At 57.3% G+C, this 16,865-nt stretch overlaps 1 protein-coding gene across 8 annotated transcripts in view; it reads left to right on the top strand.

Moving 5' to 3' along the window:
- DAB2IP (DAB2 interacting protein) overlaps nucleotides 1-16,865 on the top strand; it is a 186,077-nt gene that overhangs the window by 144,513 nt on the left and 24,699 nt on the right. For 6 of the 8 annotated variants that reach the window (XM_032865771.1, XM_032865769.1, XM_032865772.1 and 3 more), the window contains 2 exons: nucleotides 14,014-14,167; nucleotides 16,033-16,131. In XM_032865771.1, coding sequence (XP_032721662.1) covers nucleotides 14,014-14,167; nucleotides 16,033-16,131 — 253 coding nt within the window. Of the gene's footprint in view, nucleotides 1-1,460; nucleotides 1,494-8,445; nucleotides 8,578-14,013; nucleotides 14,168-16,032; nucleotides 16,132-16,865 lie in introns of those variants that run through there. The other 2 variants (XM_032865774.1, XM_032865775.1) reach the window with 2 other exon arrangements.

The raw sequence follows: 16,865 nt of genomic DNA on the forward strand, positions 1-16,865 counted from the left end.
GGGTTAAGTATTGTTATTGCCCATTTTACAGAGAGGGGCTTGTCCTCGACCACCTGGGTTGCAAGTCACATGGCCCACATTTGAACTCAGTCTCTTCTTAACCAGCAGCCTACCCAGCTTCAAACTTATGTGGTTGCTGGGTTCTCTAGAATCAGAAACAAAAACAAAATGGTCAACCCTTGAAGGACCTCGCCCTTAAAGAGTTAGGTCTGAGGACACTGCCTGGCCTTGGCCGTTCTCATGGAGGATGGCCACTTCCAGCGTGCCCAGCCACTCCAGATGCCAGGAAACAGTCCACCTCTCTTGGAGTGTTTGTTAGACCAGGTACCAAGGTCCAGGCTGTAAGTCTCCTTTCCTCACCTCTGCCCACTCCTGTTCTAGCAGCTTGGCAGGCCCTGCCTACCCTTGGAGCCTCAGGGCCTCTGGAGAGCACTCAGCCCTGCAGCCCTGCCTCCTTTCTCTTGGACAGTGGAAGGGCTTCGGCCACTGAGCTTGGAAGGACGGCTCTCCTCACCTGTCCCTTCCTCTGGCCATACATCCTTTCCAGAAAGGGATGAGGGCCTGAGTGTCAAGCAGTCCTCCTGCAGGGCTGCAGACCTGCCTCATTTCCCTCTCCCTCCTCCTCTCTCCTTTTCCTGTATCTCACCCTTACCTAGCATCTGTCTGTTTCCTGCTGTGTTGTGTCCAGGCGTGATTCCCGGTGTTTTCATCTGTAAGGGGGAAACAATAGAAGAGACCCCACAGGGTTTTGAGGCCCAAACTGAAAGCCCAGTGGCTGGGCACTTGCAACAAGTGAGTCCCCATCTACCCTCCACATTCTCCCCATGAAGGCGGAACAGGTACGGCCTGCCGGTCAGGGTGGGGAAAGCGGGCCTCCAGAGGGGGCAGGTGGGAGCCAGAAGCCTGGCTTCCTCATCTGTGAGATGGAGTGTGAGGACACGTGCCTGTGGAGGGCTGTGAGCAATGCCCGGCAGTGTTAGCCGTGCTGAGCACTGTGTCTGGCCCATACTGAGTGCCGAAGAGAGCTATGCTTTCTGATCTTCCTGCTTCAGAGGTAGCTGCGTTTGGGGGTGTGGGGCGCTCTTCAGGTGAAATTTGAATTTTTACTGTTGTGTATTTTGTCTAGATTTCCTGAGAAGGCCAAGCCCTCCATTCTGATCATGACTTCGGGGGAGTTTTTTTGGGTTTTGCTGTCTTGTCTCCTGCACTGAAAAAGGGATCTGTGCCTTTAAGGCGCCGACAGCCCTGAGTGGGACACTGGCCCTTTAAAAGCACATTACAGAGAGTTGGAACTTAGCCTTTGTTTAACTAGCAGTGATTAGTCCCAGCGGACAGGGCTGGAGTGGTATGTCTAGGACCAGACCAGAGTGCTGCGAACTGGCTGGGCCCACTGAGGGACAGCGGGCTGACCGGTGGCTGGCCTGGCCCCTCGCTTTCCCCCCGGCCTGGTGATTCTGGTGGCTTAGGGACCCTGGTGGCCGTTCCGAGGGATGGTAAGTGGCCTGATTGTTGTGATCTGCCTGAGCAGAGGCTGGAATGTGGGCGGTTGCTGGCCCCAGGGCCCCTGACCAGCCTCCTGGGCCCAGGGAGCCCCAGTGAGATAGGTGGGAGCAGGCTGGTAGGGAGGGGTTGTCACAGGTACTCAGTCTTGGGAGGGATTCCGTGTCTCATGCAGACATCTCCCGCCTGCCCAGAATGTGGAAACAGTTAGATTAGCCCCGCCAAAAAGCGAGAAACTGAGAAGTGTTGCTGCTGGTTTTCGTTTTTACAGCCAAGCCTTGATGGCCTACCTCTTTGAGAACCGGGAAAGGCTAGGAATGGCCGAAAAGTTTTCTGAGCTGGGGATCTTGGCCTTTGCTCTGGGTGGCCCAACCCTGGGCTGGACTGGGTGGGGCTGCCCTGGGGTTTGGGGGCCATGTCATCTCCACCCCAGCTCCCCAGCTCCCCAGCAGGGCTCTTTTATATTCCCCCCTCCGTTCCTGGATCTGTTCCCTGATCCCTGGGCCTGCGGGCCGTGGAAGATCAGGAAGGCTGCTTCGGGCCTGGAGTGTGCTCTGCTCCCGCGTACACATCTGAAACCGTGTTAGGAGCCGGGTCACTGTGATGTGGCAGCCTTTCCTGGGGAAGTACCTCTGTCTCCAGGGAAGGCAGGGATCCGGCTTGTTAGTGGAGGGCTTGTGAGGAATAAATGAGCCAGTGCCGCGAAGCGCCAAGTGCTATGCCGGGCGCGTCCAGCCTTGGTCCCAGCCACCCTCACTGCCATTTCCGGGGGGGCTGGTGGTGGATCCGACTCCTACCAGCAGGGTGTCCTTCTCACCATTTTCTAGACAGGGTCACATTGGAGATGACAAAGGCAGAGCTCAGGGTACAGGTCTGGCGACCCAGAATTTCTGTAAGTTCTCTGAAAGCTGGTGCATGGGCTCACATGATTTCTGTAGTTTTGGTGAAAGCCTGAGGCTTTGACAAGCAGTGAAGATAGTTTGGAGCTGGAACCCAAATGCTAGGCCTCCAGCTCTGCCCCGTACCTGGGAACGGTGACCTTGGACAAGCTGCTGGACCTCTCCTTGCCTCCACGTCCCAGTGTCTGAGGGGGTGGGGTGCGTGGGTCAAACCCTGGAGGGAGTTCTCGGTTTTGCTGGGGCACATGTCATGGAGGTAGAGGGTCTTTGAGCTAGGATTCATGGATAAAGCAGACATAGCTGCTGGGTTGGGACCCACCTTGGACGCTATATTTAAAAGTATATGGCATTATTGGTTGGAATCCCATGGGCCAGGTGGCAAATGACAGATTGGGCTAGTTTATCCTAGAGGCAGCCAGTGTGGGGGGTTGGTGGGGAGAGTTGGTGAGCTCTTGGAGTCTGGCATACTGTCTGGGCTTGGGAAGCCGCTTGAGGTCTCGAGCCTCAGTTTCCTTAACTGTAGTCAGGGGGCTAGGTTTTATGAGCATCAGAAGCCCACATTTAGTGGACCCGTTACACTTCCCAGGTGTGAGATGTTATGGGTGAGGTAGGCACTATAGAACCACAGATGGCTGTGGCTTATGGTCACTAGGAGCAGGAGGAACTCGGCAGCTACACCCCACTTTCCTTTGACGTCTAGATTCCTGCCTTTGTTGGTGGCCTGGGAACCTGCGGCTCACTGGTGGCCACCCTCTCCTGCTAGTTTGCTGCTGTTGAATGACCCAGGCTGTCTCCTACTAGTTACAGTCTGGGAAGCAGAGCTCTGATGTCCCACTGAGACTCCCAGATACCAGGCTTAGGGATGACTAGGAAGCCCGGGTCCCAAGGCCTCCAGGCTGTGTCGGCGTATTGGAGGCACCTGGTAGCTCTCTGCTGGGGTGCTGGATTAACTCAAACCGGGAGTGGGGGGCATAATGAGGTTCGTGAGCACGAGGAGCCTCCAGCAGGCTCTGGCAGGAGGGAAGGGCAGCCCATTTGTCAGGTAAAGAGGCCGAGGTGCAGGAGAGGCCAACTTGAGAACTCTGCTCTCTTGGCCCAGTGCCTGTTCCCATCTTTGACTCTTGTCTCCCTGAGACCACAAAGCTGCTCTGTCCCAAATTGTGGCTGGAATTAAAAAGACAGCAGGGCTGGAGATGAGCACTGGGGCTGGAACCTAGGGTGTCTGTGTTTGTTCCCAGATGTGTCTGTCCATCTCTCTTCAAATAGGGGCTTGAGGTGCTGCTTAAAATGACAGCACTCTCAACCTTGCTGTTGGGGGTGGTATGTGGAATGGCCAAGGTTCTCCGGGCTCAGATGGCAGAGAGGCTCTTCAAGAGCCCCCATACAGGGAGGGCCGGGCGGGCCCTGCATGCTGGGCAGAGTGAGAGGCGTCTTGGAAATAACTGTGTGCCCAGGGAGAAGCCAGGAACCTGCAGAGCAGTGCTGCTGGGTAGGGAAGGGGCAGAGTGTCCAGGCAAAGGCAGAACCAGGCCTGATCATAGGGCTCACTGCGTGTCAGAGGTGGTGTCACCCCCATTTTACAGATGACAAACGGAGACATAGGGAGTAACTAATGTGACCAAAGTCCTAGAGCTTTATTCTCACGTGTGTTTGTTTTTAAGGAAGGAGTCTTCTCCACATTGACCAGTCATCAGCCAGCACAGTGCCGGGAGCTGGGGCTGTGTTGACAAGGGGCTGGTCCTTGGTTGAAGCAGGAAGCTTGGTGACCAGGGATGGGGAAGACAGTCCACACATAGCTTTGTCACCCTAACGTGAGCAGCCTGCACAGAACAGGAGGGGACATGGCATGGCCCTCGGGTGTTAGGAGGGGAGAAGGTCCTGCCTCTGTCCCCATCCTCACATTTCTTGGAGGGGCATCCTGAACCTAGGATGACTTCCCAGAGGTGAAGAGCTGGGAGGAATTAGATTAGCCAGAGGGAAAAGTGGCTTTCTTGGGGGACGGAAGTCCTTGGTTTTCAGTTCATTTGTTTTTTTATTTCATCATCTTTCACCCTACTTGGGTCATGAGTCCCCAGGGCCTAAGGTAGCCGTTGGCGGTATTTATGTTTGCTGCCCCGGGGGGTGGCGGGGTTGCTGGGGAACCAGTCAGAAACCAGTCCCACACTCGGTGGTGTGATCCCTGGGACCAGGGGGATGGATGGGTGCATTCATGTGTGTGAGAAGGAGAGGGTACAGACCGCTTGCAGGGTGGGAGCAGCTCGGTGAGGGCCTTGAACCATTCTCGAGAGTTGTCCCAGGGAGAAGGTGGGAAGGGCACCCGGCAGGGACCCAGCGTGTGTGCCGTGGGTTGCTGTCTGGGTCCTGGGAGACCTGTAGTGTCAGGGTTGCCGCACACGAAGCTGGGGGCAGTGCTCCTGGGACTGGGAGTGGGGGGCTTAAGCTTTAGGGGCGTCACCCTCTTTAGTCTTTCCGAGTGCCCTGGCCAGGCTCTTGGCTGTTTCTCCTGTGGAATAGCAAGGGGGCCGGAAAGCTGTCCCCGCTCCGAAGCAGGAGGGGCACTCGGCCCTCAACTCACTTTCAATTTGTCCAGATCTCATCCCATTCAACGAGTGTTCCTCAGATTCTCTTCTTTTAAAATTCAGGGCACTTCGCTGTTCTACTGAGGTTTATGAATGTTTAAAAACTGCTTTGCGGTCCCCAAAGTAATTTGACAAGTCTGACAGCTATTGATTAAAAACCTGAAATTATTCAGGCTGCAGGATGACTTGGGGGATTAGATGGAAAGTTTTTTGTTTCTTCTCACTCTGTGTGCCCCTTGCCCTCCTACCCCCCGAAAAGACATAAGAGGTGGGAGGTAAATGTGTTCCCGAATGTTTTTTGAAAACTCCATTAGGCTGCGGAATGGCACTGGAGAGGGTGGGGATGGGGATCACCCCTCACGTCCCCTGTCTGGGCTCCAGCTCTGGAGCAGGCAGCAGTGAGGTGCCCTGGGAAGGCGCTGGAGGTGGTGGCAGCGGGGGGAGGCGGTGTGCTCTTTTGTGTCTGGTCCCTTGCGCTCTTGGGCTGTCGACATGGTGGGGTTTCTGTGGCACCCTTGGAAGTGGCCTAGCGGGTGAGGCGCTGCACCCCAGAGAGAGGAGGGAACTTGTTCGGGGCTGCTATGCAGCAAGTCCAGGGGTCCGAGGGATGAGGTTGAGGGGGGCCAGGGTTGTCCAGGACAGGAGCCCTCTTGGAAAGGTTTCTCATCTCCCTCTCTGTGAGAGCCTCCAGGCCTGGCCCAGTGTGAGCTGAGTACCAGCACTGGCCCCCTGAGGGTGATGAAGCCCTTTGGCTCTCAGCATCCATTCTGCCCTGTGTGACCGGGCCAAGGCACTCTGTTCTCCCAGCCTGTTTCCTCTGCTGTCTTTTTTTTTTTTTTTTTAAAGATTTTATTTATTTGACAGAGATCACAAGTAGGCAGAGAGGCAGGCAGAGAGAGAGGAGGAAGCCAGCTCACCACTGAGCAGAGAGCCTGACACTGGCCTCGATCCCAGGACCCTGGGATCATGACCTGAGCCGAAGGCCGAGGCTTTAACCCAGTGAGCCACCCAGGTGCCCCTCCTCTGCTGTCTTAAAGCTTCCTTCGTCAGATCCTTCAGATTAACTGGGGTGTGTAGGGGGAAAGTTGCCCCATGAGGTAGGGCTCTGCGGACCTATTTGAGTTCATGTTCCCCGTTTCTGCTAGGGTGATGCTGCCTTTTGTGTGGGGCTGTTGGGAGAAGGCTGTGCTGTGATGTGTGCACCTTGATAGGCATTCCTGTCCCACAGTTGGGTACACAGTAGGTGCTTAGTAAGTGGCTTTTAAGTCCAGGCAGCCACAGTGTTGATCATTAAATCAGCACCTATGGGGCACTTCCTAGGAGCCAGGCCTCGGGCTGCGCTATAGCCATAGCACACGATAAGCCTGTTGTTGTTGTTGTTGTTGTTGTAGTGGTGTAGACCTCCTTTGCCAGCTTGGCCCTGCGGCGTGGAAGGGATGCACGGACTCCCAGGGGTTGGGTGAAGGCTGGAGACCAGCACTGCCCAGCCCAGGGCTCAGCATGTGGATAGAGATAGGGTCACACTGGTTCCAGTGACTGCTAGGGCCTGTCCCCTGGCCTTGGATGAGAGAACCCCAGGCTGAGAGGGACCATGCCTCCAGGCCCTGTCATCCCAGGAAGACTTCCCAGGCAGGGCAGCCAGCCTCCTTGCCTTTTAAGGACAGGCTCTGTCTCCCCTGGGCCCTGGGAGCCGCTAGGCAGCTGCATTCTTCTCCCCTCTCCTGGGACCACAGCTGGGCCAGGAGTAAGCACTGGCCTTCTCAGCATCGGGTTCCCAGGCCAGCTAGGCAAGGCTGGATGTGGGGAGAGACGGCTCTGCTGGGTGTTCTGGGTGGGGTGCTGCCCTGTTTGTGTCCTGCTGCTCGATTCCCAGGACGTTGGCCCACACCCCGACTGTGCTCCAGTTTTAGAGGGCAGAGTTTTCCAGCACAGCTGTCTGGACCGCCTGGCTGTGACAGGCAGAAGTGAGTTTGGCATGTTCTGACCTGACTCCAGAGTCCACAGTTCCCGCCAGCCCTCAGGCAGGCACCTCCTCCATGGAGACCAACCTTCGTCCAGGATTTCTACCCCTTCCAGGCCTGGTTGTGGTCGTGGGCAGCGGCACTGGACCACACCACCATGAGTGGGAGCCTGGGTCAGGGGATGCTGTGCTTGGGAGTCACAGGCATAGGGGCTAAAGTGGCCCCTCGAGGGGTCTACTGACCACCCATTCCTTTCATTCAGGAAATTAAGGGCTTTTTTTTTTTTTTTTTTTTTTTTTTTTTGAGGTATCCCAGAGCATTTGGGTAGATGTAGTTTGTCCCCATTTTATAGATGGGGAAATTTGAGGCGTGGAGAAGGTGAAAAGACTAGAGTGGTCAGAGGAAAGGAAGAGAAAATGGCCAGAGAAGTCCTTATCTCATCACCCCAAATGTCAGGAGCATCACCCACCTTGGAAACAGCCTTCAGACAGGTAGGTAGGTCCTGTGTTGGCCTTGCTCGTAACTGCACCCCTGCACTCACAGTGGTGTCTGGCACTCACCCACACCATCTTACTTGATCCTTCTAACAGCCCTGTAGGGGAGGTAGGGCCATTCTCCCTATTTATGGGTGCAGAAACAGGCCCGGAGAGTTGAATGACTTTCAAGTGATTGTGGTTGAGTGGTTTTTAAGGAATGGAGACTAGCTTAGCTGCTGTGGCTGGGCACCATTGACACTAGGCCCTCCTACCCTCCTCCCTGTTCCCAGCTGTGAGTGGGGAGGGCATGCATGCCTTTGCTCCCGGGGCTTACTCCACTGCCTGCCTACCTGCATAGCCTGTTACCCAGCCATCCTCCGGTAGGGCAGGCGTCCCCTCTGCCGCGTGCCTAAAGGGGCTACCAGCTCCTGCTTGCACACTCCCACAGATAGGGTGCTCACTCCTTTAAAACCAAACCAGCCTGTGCCTGAGTAGTGACTGGCCTCTCCTGGTCCCAGCTCTGCCCTCTGGGGGCATGCAGGGCAGCTCCCTCTGCCCCTTTAAGACTTTGAAGGGAATTTTGAATCTCTCATTTTCCAGGCTATATAATCTCTCAACTCACCCTGTAGGCTGAGAACATCCTCCCATGTCAGAAAGGGCTTCTTAATTATCGCAAGTTTTGTTTTTGGGTCTCCTCCCTTCTTGAAATAATGGGGTATTTGCTAAACTTCTGTGTTAGTAACCTTTGAAGAAAAAAAAAGCTGGAGTTGAAAAACAGCTCATGGGTTGGCTAGAAGGCTATCAGATAAGACTGTGGCCCCAGAGCTGGGACAATGTCCTCTTGTCCTGCTCCCTGGCCCTCACAATGAGCTGCGGTTGGGGCTTGGCTCTGTCTCCAGCGGTGGCTCCGCCCATACCCGTGCCTGTGCTGGGCCCACATTTCCTGGGCAGGGGCTGTCCCACCCTCACCAGACCCCCCGGTTCTTCCCTCTGGACGTGGAATGAGTGGATCATGGTGAGCAAGTCAGCTGGCCATGGCCCTCGGTGGCTCAGCTGGCTGTGGGTCGATGGAAGGTTGAACGAGGCACGGATGGAGCTAGCCTTAGACTCTGCTGAACGGGTTCAGATCTCACTTGGCTGCTCACCACCCATGCGATCTCGGGTGAGTTTCCCGGCCCTTCTGGGGTGCAGCACCTCGGCCCTGGTGGGTTGTCCCGAGGAGACAGGTGGGAGAGCGGTACGGGGTGTGGGTCTCAGCCTCATGGCCTGGGCGTGAGCTCTGTCTGCCCAGGGACGCCAGGCGGCAGGCTGGTGGCAGCAGCATTTGGGCTGAGCTTCGACAGCTGAGAAAGAGAATTCGTTAGGCGGAGGAAATAGCATGGGCAAAGGGCCCCAAAGGGGGACAAGTCAGGAGGAGAGTCTGGGTCACTTGTCGAGGTGTGGTGTGAGGGGAGATAGAGAAGGCGTTTTGGGGAGGGCTTCAGTGCCAGGTTGAGGCACAGTGACGTGTTTCTCTTCGGGATGTGAGGGGACAGCAGAGGGATGGGGGTCACGCGCGTTGGGTGGAGAGGCCCATCTGGTAGGATGGTGCTGCTGTGGGCAGATGGAGAAGGCTGGTGGGAGGCCCCCCCGCACTGCCCCCCAGGCCCTGGCCAAGACTGCTGGAGCGGAGGAGTCCAGGGCAGGTCTCCCTCCCCTGTGGCCCGTGGCACTCCCATCTGTGACCTGGGAACCGTGGTACCCTCCCCTTCTCAGGAATTACGAGGATTCCGTGCCATGGAGGTAAAGGCCTGAGCAGACGGCCTCAGCTGGGGAGGGGACACGGGGCTTTTGGTCCTTGGGGTCTGATGAGGGTCTAGAGAATCCATTGTGTCTAGGGCTCAGAGACGTCTCAGAGGGTGGGGCAGTCGTGGGGGGTGTGGTCGTGGGGGGTGTGGCCACGGAGGGTAGGATGAGCCATCTGGCCTTGGGAGAGGTGGAGGGAGCTCCCCATAACTGGACAATGCCAGAACAGGGGCATCTCTCAAATTCTGGGGGAGTCCTGGGGCACTGCTTCTGGGACCTGACCTCAAGCAGACAACCACTGTGATCAACGCTTGGGTTGTCTTTGTCCCTTTTCCCAGTCACTGGGGTTGAGGTAACCCAACCAGCTCAGGGAGGATTGCCCCGATCCCAGCTGAGCTCCTCCCCCTTCCCATAGCTTAGCTGACCTTGGCTGCTAGGATTACTGTCGCTTTGGTCTGGGAACCCCAGGGGCCCAGAATCTTCTTTCTGAGACATATCCAGCCCTACCCACCAGGAGCCCCCAGCCAGACAGGAAGATGGTCTGTGACAGACCTTCCCAGCATAGCCTGATGACTGTCAGGGGTTGGGACCATTGCAAGGTTACTGTCTCCGGGGACTCTGGGAAGGCTTCACGGAGGAGGGTGTGCTGATGTTGAGTGTTGAATTTGGTTAGGAGGAGGGGACGACATATGCCTGGAGGCCTGCCTGAGGGAGCTGTGAGTCCTGGGGAAGAGCAGCCCAGGGTGAGGGAGAGCAGGCAGAGGGACCCCAGCAAGCGGGGCTGGTACTGAATGCCATGCATTCCTGGCCGGGAACCCCTCTTCTGCTCCAGGGCCTGAGAATCGCCTCTCTCTGAAAATTCTCTTTATATACTTCAGTGTCTGCTCGTTTCTGTTGGATTTTGTTTGAAGCAAGGCCCTTCTTTTTCAGATAAAGAAGTGGCCCCCAGGGGGTTGAGGTATGGAGGTGACACTAGGAGGAAGACCAGCCCCTGGGCCTGCCCTCTCGGAGCAGGCTTGTCTCTCCCTGGTGAAGTGGGGGTGAGCTCAGTATTTGCGTCTCGGCCATGTGAGGTTTCAGCAAAGGGATATATGTAACATTTCCTGTGGGCACAGCCCAGAGCTGCCAGCTCTGCTCTGGTGAGGAGGGCCAGGCGCACGGAGCCCGCAGTCTGGAATGAGATCTGAGCCCAGTGCAGTCCCATGGCATCCCTGGCAGGGTTGTTGTGAGAATGAGCTCGGACCTGGGCTGCAGCAGTGTGAAGGCTTTTGCTCCCTTTAGTGTGGTAGCTCTGGTCTCCAGGGACCACAGGAGGTCATTGGGGTAAGCCATCATGGGACAAATCTGGGCGCTGGAGGAGGCCACGCAGTGGGACTCTTGGGCCACCTTGTCTCTTAGGCTAGCCGTGGAGTAGCAGAGAGGGACCTGAAGTGGGGTTAGGGGTTACAGAGACCTGTACACAATGGCATCAGGCTCCAGACCCCTGTACCACACAAGGCAACCGTGGGCAGGGCTCCCAGACCAACCAGGGCCCCATTGCAGCAGGGGCCTTGGGCAGGTCAGATCACTGCTGCTCCCTGAGCCCCTTACCTTTCTGTAAAATGGGTAGATGAATGTTGCTGCTGAAATGGATGTGGAAGTGAGCAGCTGGGTGTCCTGCACCTGATGGAGGTGGGTGCTTCGGGGTGGAGTACCTCCCGCCAATGGAGTGGGAGCAAGGCAGTAGCTGGCAGCTGGTCTCCTCCTTTTCTGGAGCTTCTTAGGTCGGGAGACTGAGCCTCCTGCTGCCTGCTGAGAGCCTGGGCAGTCTGCGGTGCCCTCCACCCTTCTCCCTGCCTTGTTGGGCTTTTTGGGCAGCTTATAGGTGAGCTTTAGGTGAGCAAAACACCACCCTAAGATGCTGTTCGAAGGCAAAGGTGGGGCTGGGTGAAGGCATACTTTGACTCATTGATGGCACGGGCTGGTGTAGAGTATTAGGGGGTCCTGCAGGCCTGGGACAGGGCTGGCTTCCTGGACGAGGTGGTTCCTAAGCCATTTGGTGATACTTCTGGTTTCAGGAAGTGACCAAGTGACAATTTTTCCTTCCCAAGCCCTAGTCATTTTATCAGCCACCACCAGGGACACACTCAGCCTCTGCCAGGACCTTTCACCCTGGCAGGGTCACAGCAGAACAGCTCCCTCTGGGCCTCTTGTGACCCTTTTCTCTCCCACCAGGACCCTTTTGGGGAGGAGGGGAACAGGTGGACTCAGGCTGAGCGGGAGGGATATGTGTCTGCCTGCGAATCAGGAGCCCCGGCCCTCTGGTCCTGTCCCTACCCAGTGGGGCAGCACTTCGAGCCTGGCCCTCTCCTGTGCAGAAACAGACTGGCACACCTTGGAGTAGCTACTGGCTGGCCCAGGTGTGGCCTCTGCTCCAGTCCCCCAGCCTGGAGAAGCCCCCGGGAGGTTGGGAGGGTCATGGCTGCCCAGCTGCAGCCAGGATGCCCTAGCTGTGAATTTGCCCACGGCCTCTCTTCAGCCAGGAGCCTTCCCAGGGAGGCCTGGGCCAGCTGGGGCGTGTTTATGGAGCAGGATGGTGAGGAAGGAAGAGGAGGGTTCTGCAGCCATAGGTTCCAGGCTGTGGCTTCTTTGAGGTCTGACCTGGACTGCGGGGCTCCTGGGCTATAAAACCAGAGCCCCCTAGCTCTCCCTGGGTAGGACCAGTCTGTTGAACTGTGACTCCCTTTGCACTTCCTGGGTCCATACTCCGCCCTCCCAGCATCCTTACCTGGCAGGAGTTTCCAGGCTGGGTCAGAAAGCAGCTTGATCCTGGCCGGCCGGCTGGGTTTCTAGTCCCGGACAGCAAGTGTAGGGGTGGTGGGTCCCAGCCCTTCCTGGGCGGGGTGACTTTTCCAGCCTCTGGGGCAGGGCCTCTCTTGCACTGAGCTGTGAAGCCCCATCCTGGGAGGGAGACCTGGAGTCTGGCCCATGTGGTGGACAGCCCGGGGTGGCCTATTACAGCTGCGGGGACTACAAACCTACCCCCAGCCCAGGCCAGTGCTGTGATGGGGGTGGGGAATGGGCCACTGGAGCAGGACCTGGGGAACTGGTTAAGGGCAGGTGGTGTGGTGGGCCACTGTGCATGTTTGGGAAAGCCACCTCCCGGGGACAGGGTGCCAGAGGAGCGGAGCCAGTGTAGCTGTGTATGCTACTGGCCTGGAGTCTCGCTAGGCTCTACGTGTGAGCTCACGGGCTCTAACCTGACCTCAGCCTGCCCCACAGCTTCCCTCTGGTCTGCTTATTCCCCTTGAGCTCTCAGGAGTCCTACGTGAAGGCATCTGTTCAGCTTGAGTGATCTGAGCCTTACCCTGTGCCAGCTTCATGCTGGGCATGGTGGGGAGCAGTTGCAGGGAGGCTCACTGGGTCTCTTGGGTCAAGCTCTGGGGCTCCCTAGGGCTGGGGTCCCACTTCTGGCTCTGACTCCCATGGAGTGCCTAGCACAGGACTCCATGTTAGAGAAGACTGCTGCCATGGACATGGAGAGTCTAGAGGGTGGAGAGTGGCTTCTTGAAGCCTGTGAGGCCTCTGGGCAAGGCCTGTTGGCTCATCTCTGGCTTCCTGAGCCCCCACATTGTGGGCCTCAGTTCCCCCTTACCTCCAGTGGGCGTAGAGATAAGGGCTACAGCATTGTGACCTGTGGGAAGTGTCTGGTGCCCCTGCCAGATCTTCCTGCCTGAGGTGGGGTCTTTGCTGAGACAGGGAGAGAATGATAGCTTGGGCCTTGGGCCATTAGAGGCCAGGAGCTGAAAGGCAGAAGTTGTTGGGGGAAGGAAGTCTGGGTGGGCTAAGCCCAGGGTGGGTTCTGTGCCGGTTGCAGGGGTGTGGGCCATGGACAACAGGAGGAGCAAGGCCTGCCCAGCTTCCATGCCAGCGGAGGGCTTGGCAGGCCTGCTAGTCCTCAGGTCCCAGCTGTGGGAGGGAGCTGCGGTAGGGCACTGCTCTGTGCCATTGGCTCTGGAAGGGACATTCACCTCTCTGAGGACTCCACCAAGCTCTGGTACACATGCCATCTGAGGTGCTTTCCATGTGATATGCTGAGGAAACCGAGGCTCAGAGAGGGGAAGTGACTTCTTCAGAGCCACACAGCAAGTAAGCAGTGTGCACAGGTCTCTCAGAGCCCATCCTGGTCTGGGCTCCATTTGGGCACCAGGTTGCCCTCTGCCTCTGCTCTTTGTGTCCACATGGGGCCCACTGACCCTGGCCTTGGGCCCAAGCTCCAGTACGTGGGCCCTGTCCGAGTTTCAGTATCTCAGGGACCGAGCAGAGACTGCTGCATCCTTCCCGGTTTGAGCCTCGTGTCCTTGTATGTAGCCGGGGAGAGGCGGAAGTCCTGTTGCTCTCCTCCCTGAGCTGCTGCGTGGACTGCGATGCTCTCTGTGAAAGGGCTCTGTTGACAGTGACGGTCTGGACAAATGGCTGACTCCGTAGGTCTTGGAGGAAGACCAGGGCCAAGGAAAGGAGGTGGGGAAGTTGCCTGGGTGCTGTGGGTCTCCAAGGCCAGGACCCTGCCCCAGGACCCTGCTGATGTTCAGTTCCTGCGTGGAGGCCTTATCCTCAGCCGTTTGCTCCCTGAGAGGCTGAGCCACTTACCCAGAGTCCCCCAGTGGGGAAGAGGACCTGGCGGGTCCCTGTAACTCCAGGACTGTAATGCCCCTTCTTGGGAGGAGTGATTGCCTCTAGCTGGGAGGTCTGGGCAGACTTCCGGGAGAAAGGGGGAAGGGAGGGGCGTGGCAGGCTGGGCCTGATGCAAGAGCCCCCCCCCCCCCCCCCCCAGGTCCCATCTGATGCCCAGGCTGAAGGAGTCTCGCTCCCACGAGTCCCTGCTCAGCCCCAGCAACGCGGTGGAAGCGCTGGACCTCAGCATGGAGGAGGAGGTGGTCATCAAGCCGGTGCACAGCAGCATCCTAGGCCAGGACTACTGCTTCGAGGTGGGTCCCCCTGCATGGGTGGGGTGGGGCACGGGTGTCCTCTCTTGGTCAGGCTGGTTTGCATCCAGACACTCTCTGGATTGCTTTGGGGCAAGGCTGGAAATCTGCTCATAGCTTTTGGCCCCTAAGAAACCAGATGGAGGTGGGAGATGGGGTGCTTGTTTCTGCTCCGTGGGCTCCTTGAAAATGGGCCAGCACTGTCCTCCATGTGCAGGGCACAAGGTCCCAGTGGGTGAGGGAGAGAAAGCCTGTATAGAATCGCTTAAGCCCCAGAGCCTGCTCACTCCTCAGAAACCCCTCAAACGCATTGTGGGGTAGGAGAGACCATTGCCTTTTGGGGCTTTGTCTCCTCTTGCACATAATGAGAGCCAGAGCCTTTCTTCTTCTAGCTTTCTGTGACCCAAGGTTTGAGAGCAGAGGGACAGCCACCCAACATGTGCAGGGTGTGCAAGGCTGTGACCTGCGCAGTCCATCACTGTAGATGGGGAAGCCGAGGCCCAGAGTGATCAAGAAGATGTCAGCCGTCACACGGCAGCCCGAGGCCAAACCAGGACCAGGGTAGCTAATGTTGCAGGTGTCCTGGGAGTTCCTAATAGCTTCTCCAATTATTCGTATTCTCTTCCCACCTCTGTTTCTGGGAGGCTTCCCACCCCTAACAATCTTGCATGATTAGGGGAGCTCTCTGATAGAGGAATGAGCCTGGTAATGAAAATCAGCTACTCAGGGACAACCTCTAAGCGCTCCTGCCCTGGGGAAAGAACGGAGCGTGGCCTGGCACCTGCTGCACGTCTGTGCTCACTGGGTGCCGTCTCATACTCCAGGCTCCTGGTCCAGCGGGCTCTGATGTCTTTGCTTGGGATAGACTGAAGATGATGCCTGTCCGCTTGTCCACAGCAGGGGGTGCTGTTTTGTGCAGGCCTTTGAGTGGCTGGATGAGGACTCTGCTTTCCCCCTGTACAGCCCTTGGCCTGGTGCTGGGGACAGCAGGAACAGAGTAGGAGCTGCTTGGGTTAGGTCCCCTCATCTGGAGGAGACCGAAGGATGAGGAAGACAGGGGAGGGGAAGGGTTTCAGACAGAAAGACCCCAGGGCCCAGCAGGCCTAGATAGCCCAATTCTTTTTTTTCTTTTTTTAAAGATTTTATTTATTTATTTGACCGAGAGGGAGATCACCAATAGGCAGACAGACGGGCAGAGAGAGAAGGGGAATCAGGCTCCCTGCTGAGCAGAGAGCCCGATGCGGGGCTTGATTCCAGGACCCTGAGATCATGACCTGAGCCGAAGGCAGAGGCTTAACCCTCTGAGCCACCCAGGCACCCCTAGATAGCCCAATTCTTATTTCTCCAGTGTGGGCCCCAAAATGCTAAGTTTCTGTGACCATCACTGTTGTCACTGCCACTTGGGAAAAGAACTGTCAGAAGGTATCAACTGAGGACTTAGTGATCCTTTGTGCTTACCGTGGTTGTCTCCTTGGTGCCTGTGGTTTTACCTATAGAGGGAGGTTCTGGGTAAGCATTGCCCTCTGACCTGGACAGGGGCCCCTCACCTTCTCTTCTGCCCTCTCTGGGAGAGAGACTGGAGCCAGAAAGATACTTTCCTGTGGACAAGGGTGCTGAGACAAGGGTGGGGAGCCGGGGCCAGGCACCAACTGGTACAGGCTTGGGCTGTCCTGCTGTTGTTGACCTGCTCTGGGACCTTGGGTCTCAGCGAGTCACCTGCAGACGTGGTCTTTGTGAGCCTTGTTCTGCCTCCTCTCTGTGGCTGTGGCGCAGACCCGGCAGCTGAAGTCCTCCAGGGCCCAGAGGTCTTCCGTCATACCAGCCTTGCTGTGCTCCCCTCCTGTGACACTATCCTGCCCGTCCCTCAGGTGACGACATCGTCGGGAAGCAAGTGCTTCTCCTGCCGATCGGCAGCCGAGCGGGATAAGTGGATGGAGAACCTCCGGCGAGCGGTACACCCCAACAAGGTAAGCCTAGACCCAGACCAGACACAGACTCTGGCAAGGAGGACGGAATAGGGTTCTCTGGTGTAGGCCGCGATGGGGGGTGGAGGCGGCACCCGAGTGGGCAGTGGCGTCGGCCCCCGAAGTAGGAGCTCCATTTGGCCAGGCTGACGCGGGCCAGAGGACGGAGTATGGGGCCATTAAGGACTTGGGTGCTGGTGCCCTTCTGCCTGAATTCCTGTCCCCACCCTGTCCCCTAACCATGCATATGGCTGGTTGCATATGCATCCAGTTCCAGCTTGGACGGCTGCTTCAGAGGAGCACCACTGGCCTAGGCTGGTGGGTCCCCAGCTCCTCCCATCAGATTCATGGATCCCCCTCCTATAACTGGCCACTTCTGTGCCTGCTTCCATGGCCTGCCTGCAGGGCCTGGGCAGAGTCCTGGTCGCCATGACCTCACTAAAGAAGGGGACTTAGCAGCGGTCACCTCTAAGTGACTTTACAGACTTTACAGACCAGCAAATGCAGAAGAGCTGGGAAATGGCACAGTTGTCTGCCTTGTGCTGCCCTCTTACTTGGTCTGTCACTCCATTTCGTTCCCATTTCACAGAAGAGGGACCCGAGGCTTAGCTTAAGTCACGGGCTTAAAGTCAGTGGGCTAGTGCAAGGCAGAGCAGAGACCCAGCCCCTTGTCCGCCAGACTCCAGAGCTGTCCCTGCCTCCTCCCGATCCCATGTCGGGGCTGGGCCCCTCCCGGG

This window comes from Lontra canadensis, unplaced genomic scaffold (genome assembly GCF_010015895.1).
Source record: "Lontra canadensis isolate GAN:19392208 unplaced genomic scaffold, GSC_riverotter_1.0 scaffold30, whole genome shotgun sequence".
In the NCBI taxonomy this organism is placed as follows: domain Eukaryota; kingdom Metazoa; phylum Chordata; class Mammalia; order Carnivora; family Mustelidae; genus Lontra; species Lontra canadensis.